Source organism: Limulus polyphemus, unplaced genomic scaffold, assembly GCF_000517525.1.
Source record: "Limulus polyphemus unplaced genomic scaffold, Limulus_polyphemus-2.1.2 Scaffold333, whole genome shotgun sequence".
Lineage (NCBI taxonomy): Eukaryota > Metazoa > Arthropoda > Merostomata > Xiphosura > Limulidae > Limulus > Limulus polyphemus.
Window position 1 is genome coordinate 658,337 of NW_013665943.1, and position 7,319 is coordinate 665,655.

The window sequence follows — 7,319 nt, forward strand, 5'->3', positions numbered from 1 at the left end:
TAATACTAAAAAAAAAATCATAAATTACTACATCAATATCATAGAATTCAACTATAATTTATCAAGCTTAGTAACTAAGATGTATTTTACTTTAAAAAATATATGAAATTTCGAGCAGACTAAAGACACAACCTACCTCATTGAAATCTTTATTTAAAGAAAGAAATGATGCTAGGTATGTTAAAAAGGCTTAGAAAACCAGGTAGGGGGACATTCTAAGCTTCTGATTGGTTATTTATGTCATATATAAAAGTAAGTGTTTATAAGGGAGCGTTTCTAAAAATGGAAGGAGGTGAGCAGGGTGCCACTATGTTTTATTTATTACGTGAGCAATATCTTAGCAAATAGAAAAAATATGAACTTCTTATTTTATATTCTAGCTTGTCAATATCTGTAATTTGAGTTTCTAATTTGTATGAAACTACAGACTTAGTATTTTGACTTCACAAACATCTAATTTGAACCAGTGCTGCATTCAACATACAATGTGACACACAAAAATCGATTTTTATCTGTGTTTTTTATTATTTACTTTTAAATTAACAAATTGAGTAACGTATAGTTCTAAAATTTGAATTATTATCTACAGTTTGATACCAAACGTTGACATAAATTCATGAAATAGTATTTCAATAAAATTTTGAATGCGAGTCAACAAACGAAATGACATGGCCTTTCACCTGTGACCCGTATAGAAAGAGTTAAAATGTTCAAAGTGTATCTTCAATTAGTAAACTCCAAACAATTCTCGCACATATCAAGCAAATATGAAACAAAGTAGCTCTTGGCAGTATGAATTTGCTAACAGTGATGGGAACTGTCCCTTGAACTTGAAGCAAGCTACTTACAACCAACTATTTCTATGTCTTTGTTTGTTATTGGATGAAGCAATAATTAGAAAGTTCACAAGAGAAAGCATACAAATATACTTGTTCCACCTGCAAGTGGCTGGTTCACTTTTTCTGTCCTGCATTCAGTGGGACAGTGCTTTTTTTTAACGTACTGTATATTATGAGAATCTTCATTTACTATTAATAAATTTAGTCTTTGAGCTCACTTGTTAGTGCACACACAGAAACATTTCTGTAGATGTGATACTAACCATGCTTATGACATCAAGTTCATGCCACATCTTTTCTTGCCTTACAATTAACAATTACTGACTGATTATGAGGGCATCAAACAATCTATTGGTTTACAATTTTAGTAAAATTTGATTAATTAGCACTGTCCTCTAGTATATTTAGCCTATCTTCCCAAGCCTACAAATAAATCCTAACATTTAACATTTTATTGAAGATTTTCATCTCATTTTAAGATTCAATAGTAGATCAACAAGATTTAGAAATTGTCTAATTTTCCAAAAATATACCAGCCCATTACCATGTGATCATAACAATAAGTGTGTAAAGTACACACAACTATTGAACTTCAGCATAACATCTGCCTAGAATGCTGGTAAGATTTCTGAAACTGTTTGTAAATTAGGCCTATGTGAATCAGCATATTTTCACTATGCTGCAAAAAATAATTGCCTACGAAGGTCTCCTGTGATGTTATGCAAGCATGGCAACAGCTTTGACAACCAGGTAACATTGATGCAATTTGTTGACCAGATTTTCAAGGTAACATTTAAAATGTTTTGCACCACGTGATGCACTATTAGCCATTCATGACAAAGAATTCAGGCTAAGGGATATAAAAATGTAAACTGTTTGCTGAATGTTTATCAGATTTTTTCTCTGTTAGAATAATGTTTCCTATCATTAGCAAGTTTATAATACAATACTGTAATGACAGCTTGAATAACTCTTTAAACTCAAAGTGTGGAAACACTAAAGCTACATTATTTGATAAAGAACTAAACCTAAACAACTTTCTCTCCAGAAAAATTAAAGCTTTTACATCTTGAATATTAAAACAAAGAAAGAAATGGGAACCATTTCAATACTAAATGTTACAAGCTGTACATACAGTGAAAAATGAAGCTAATCTCCACAAGAATAAGTACAGAATGACCACTGACAAAATTTCAAATATTTTTTAGTCCACCACAACTTCTCATAACATAAATTAAATGAACTAGCATTTTCTTTATCCTTTTCATTAAAATTAAAAGTGCATTCATTAAAAAATGTCTTACAGTCATAATAATGCCATTCCAGAAGCCAATTAACAACAAGGTTGCTATTAACAACAAGGTAGAAAAATGATGTAACAATGCATTTTAATCTTTATTAGTAGAAACATAAGAAAAGTATATTCAATTAACAATACTGATTGCCAGGTTGACTTTTAGTTTCACTTTAAGTACACAGCTTACTCTGATTGGAAGTTATTATTGTTTCTTAATTAACTTTTAGTACTAGTTAGTCTATAAAATTAAAATACAAATGAATAATAAAGCTGAAAAAATGATCAATTCTTCAAAAGTTGCTATCAGTAATTATAACTAAATTGTTTAATTAAGAGTTTATTCTTAAAATGCTCAGTACTCTGATGGATTTTTTGTTACAATAAAAAAAAACAAATTATACAGAAGAAAATATAATATTGTAAAGATCCTAAACTATATCCTAAATATTGTTCAGACTAAAATTTACCCTCAATTAATCTTGTATTTCGATTAATTAATAACACACAGTTTTCCTTCCAGTCAGGGTGATTTTCATTTTTTCTTAAACGTGGTGGTTCACAAAGAGGTTCAGGAAGACTATTTCTAGAAAATAATCAAAAGAAATCTAATTTACATGGTATTTAAAACACAGTATCTATATGCTAAGATGACAAAAAGTTTACTTCTTCTGCTGTAATGTGAGTACTGCTTCACTACTGGAATATAATCAAACTTAGAATAACTATACTAAAATTATTTAATGTTTCTTCTACTATAAATAAGCCTCATAAAATTACTCTGTTGCTACTATCATTATCCATATGATTAAGAGCAACTTACTTGACTGTACAAATTTAGTATGTTAAAACACTCAGAAGTAAATATTCACCTTCATTTTTCTTTTTTTATAAAAGTGATATTCAGCTGAGCACATCATTTAGAACTATATCCTTAGATATGCCAGCATTATAAGATATAAAAACTCAGTTTGGAAATCTAATGGTACAGCATAATCAGAACTAAATGAAGTAGATATAATGGCTGTGAAGAGTTATAAGTCACTATTATAATGGTGGATGCAGTTCCAAGAAAAAATTCACATAGCCTGCAAAAGTAATCCTTAGATAATCTATGAAGTATCAAGTTTAGTCGTAGCACAAGGTGATTTTTCACAAAATTACAAAAGGAAAAACACAAAGATTTATTAACCTTACTATAACAGTACATTTCCAAGGCAACTGTATTTGGACATCTTATTATCATCACATAAAGAGCATCATCAACTAACACTAATTGACAGACTAGGAGCAAACCTGTAGATACTACTATTTAGAATAGGTGCCTCTCCTGCCTCTAGGGGTCAATATGCACAGCTGAAGTTAGTAAAGCAAGATACTAAAGGCCAATAATTGAAACAAAAGAGAAATTGAATGCAATACATCAACAGAAATGTTAGATCAAATTTCAAGTTTCCAGCATTATCTATGTTAAATATTATTATAATTTTTATACTTAAATAAAAACAAAACAAAAATATGGGTTAAACTGAAAGAAACAAGTGTTATTCTTCTCAATCTTTTGTAAAACAAAAAGGAATCAAAGTCATCCAAAAACCAAATCAGTCACAACAATGAAATGAGTGAACCACAAAACAAGTAGAAGGAACTTACAAAGCTTGATAAACCAAGCAACGAATATCAGCAAACTTATACCAAAATGTGTCTTCAAACAGTTATCCTGAAAAGATATGAAGCCATGTTATTAAAAAATAATAAGTGAAAAGATAATAAAAAGCCCTTGAAAAATCAATAGGAGATAAACAAACACATTTATCAGATGAAGTCATTCAGTATATAAGAGGAAAGAAATGGCTGTGTTCAAATTTGTTATTTACTGACCACGGAGGCAGAAGAGGGGAAAAAATATTAATCATGCAATGTGTGAAAACATTTACACTGCAATTGAAAAAAAAAAAAAGGGAAAAAGAGTGGGATGTACAAAGAGAAATACATGGAAGTAGAAACCTGGACCAGGAAAAACAGGGAAAGCTGTCAGGAAGATTACATTCCCTCATACAGTTGCATTTCCATAATTGTTTTTTTAGTTAATCCATGCAATGTGTTCAATTTCATTGGTCATAACTATAGGAATACAGATGGACCATGAATTTCCAATCAGGAAAGCCAACTAAAAAAATTAAATTTCTCAAGCAAAGTTAAACTCCTTGGGAATGTTGGAATGTAATATTTCAATCCATGAAAAAATGTGACAACCGCATATTGATTGACAAAAGTTTAAATCTCTGAGTCAAGAAGAAAAATTATATGACTTTCAGAGGTAGTAAATATAAAATTTAAATACAAGAAATTCAGAATTAGGAAGAAAATTTTGGAAATCATAATTGCTTTCATTCAGTAAATGTAAACTCAACTCTTTGCTTCTATCAAATGTACAATCTTACGAAAAATGGCTGGAAGACTGACACATAATTCGTCAGAATACCTGAAAACCACAGTTTGTTGAAGGACCTCCAAACACAATAGGAATGATAAACAATCAGAAAACTCCTGCATATAAGAAGAAATTAGTAAATGGAATTTACAAAAACAGATTGAGAGGAATGTTATCATGAAATTTTCCATAACTTCAATTATTTTTAATTAAGTAAGGGTTAACAATAAAAAAAAATACAATTGAGAAAGAATGCCTCAGCAACACAATTTCAATACAGTGAAACAAAATTAAAAAATCTTGCTTGTAGATATTAATGAAAATGGGACATTCTACTTGTAATAATTCCAATCACCAAAAGCAGGGAAAGAATGGGTGTTGTAAATGTAATGAGGAAATGCAAATAACAAGACATTTCAGTCATTTAAGTATATGTGGAGATGGTACAGTTTCATGTTATAGAAATTGGTTTACCACACAATGTAATTAGAATTAGCTATCAATACTTACATGTCTATAACTTCTGATTTAATTTCTTTAACTACATCTAAAGCATTCAAAATTGGAACATTCTGCTCTTGCACCAATGAGGGTATTCCAACATCAATCACTTGTCTTTGACTTTGAACTCTCCATTTAGACTTGAACATCCGACCCAAATGTTGTTTACACAGACTGATGCTTAGCTTCATGGTTGGTACTACACCAGTAATTAAGTTATCCTGTTATGACAATTTCTTTATGAAAAAAACGACTATAAAATACATAATATTCAACACTATCCAATACCAGCTTTAAAATATAAATAATTCTATTCTGTGTACAGCACCAAAAATGCAATTGTGGAAGTTCTCTTTATGTTACTTTGAGTCATGCTTTATTCTGAATTGTTATCAACTAAGTTAGTACTATATCTACAATTTAGGCCAATGGGGCAGTTTCTAACCATTTCTAAACATTTTCTTCCCAAGGTACTGACTTGGTAAAAGTTTTTGCAAGCCACAATTGAGGAGAAATATAGTTTTTATATGATATTAAATCTTTTATTTCAAAAAAAGTGAAGTTTTATCATGTGTAAATACTAAAAATTCAAATTTATAGCAAAACATTTTAATGCTGTGATATTTGGGTTTTATTTACTAATATTAATCATCAATTCACATCTACTAGTTTTAACTGAAAAAGGTGTAAAGTTGTTTTCAATAGTTTTCAGGAAGGATAACATTTTTGTTTATTTACGTTGTTTTTTTTGTATCTGAAAAAGAATTATTCTTTTATCTAAAAACACATTAAGGTAAAAACATTAGTTTTATTTGAACATATTTAAGGCAAAGAGAATATAAGATTTCATCATAACACTTCTAAATCCAGGATATCTCCTTATTTTCCGGTAAACCATCAATTTGAGGAGTCAAGTGCTTTGTGTTAGAAAAATGGAAGTGTGCTGTAAACCTGTCCAAAGTTTTTTGAGGTTTAAATAATGCAGAGGATAGGTATGCAGCAAGTAATAAAGTAACACATATATATATGTCCACTCCAGTGAAACAGAAAGTAGTTTGACAAATAGTTTATGGTTAAAGTTTTTGAAATACATTTTATAAGTGTCAGTTAGCAAATCTATTCTTTCACATTGTTAAAGTATCATTACATTTTCTTTAATAATTTCAATAAAATGTTTATAATGAACTATACAATAACAGAAAAAAATAGTTCATGCTTATCAGTTCACTGGGCAATCAACAGATTAACAAAAGAATTATGTGCATGCATAACAAAAGGATCATTGAAAGCTATAGGTTACTGTGTTGTTAAGAAACTAAAATTTGGGGCATGCTTTGACACAACATTATATTCAATAAACAAGATAAGACTGTATCAATCTCTTCTTTCTAAATCTCTCCTGTGACATGTAAAAATAGTGAGCATCATGTCATTTACTGACAGGAGCTGTAAAATGCATTTGCAAATTAGCATTTACATGCATTCTTGAGCAGTGCAATGAGGCACTGTTCAGAGGTTATGAAGAATTCAAGCTAATGAAATGAAGGTTTATTCTGAGATAATTTAATTAAATATTTCAATCCATTCATGTTATTCATAATTTAAGAAAATATATTTGATTGTTGATCGGGAGTAAAAGAAAAGACCATTTCATTTTTCAAAAAAGTTAAGTAAAAAGTTTCGTAAAGAGCGCACGAACGGTAGTGTGAATGATTTTTTGACTGAGCAAATAAGCATACAAACAAACAATCTCAGATTTTTAGTAGTATATAGATAGCTTCTTCAAGATCTTCTTTTTGTCATCTTACGGCTTTTAATGAAGATGAGAACATTGACAGGGAAATAATATAATAGCCAAAGCTCGGTGAGAGGTTTTCATTTATAAAATATTGTTGTTGTTCTTGACTTGATTTTTATTTTATTACCTCATTTCCATAGTTACTTGCAAATAGTCAATAATATTGAAGGTCCATTTTATTGTTGTTCTTTCTACATGCCATTATAACACATTTTCATCTCATCATTTAATTTCTGTTGTGCATGTATTGTTGAATAGAAGATGTGATTCATCAGGTGAAAAACGAATAGATAGATAAACTGATGTGTGGCGCAATCTAGTGTACCTAAATTAATCTAGAATTTTTCAAAAAAGTGACCCGAAAAATGGGGGTATACTTGGTAACTCATGGCCCGATTTTAACGAAACTTGTTTTATTCTGTTTCTATTCTCATTTCATTACAAATATGGTGG

At 29.7% G+C, this 7,319-nt stretch overlaps 1 protein-coding gene across 3 annotated transcripts in view; it reads right to left on the reverse strand.

The window, feature by feature from the left end:
* Nucleotides 1-7,319, reverse strand: part of LOC106457453 (39S ribosomal protein L37, mitochondrial-like) — a 67,266-nt gene that overhangs the window by 52,987 nt on the left and 6,960 nt on the right. For 2 of the 3 annotated variants that reach the window (XM_022383395.1, XM_022383397.1), the window contains exons 2-3: nt 5,078-5,267; nt 2,604-2,719 (exon numbers count right to left, since the gene is read on the reverse strand). In XM_022383395.1, the coding sequence (XP_022239103.1) occupies nt 2,604-2,719; nt 5,078-5,267 (306 nt within the window). Of the gene's footprint in view, nt 1-2,603; nt 2,720-5,077; nt 5,290-7,319 lie in introns of all 3 variants that reach the window. The other variant, XM_022383396.1, reaches the window with a different exon arrangement.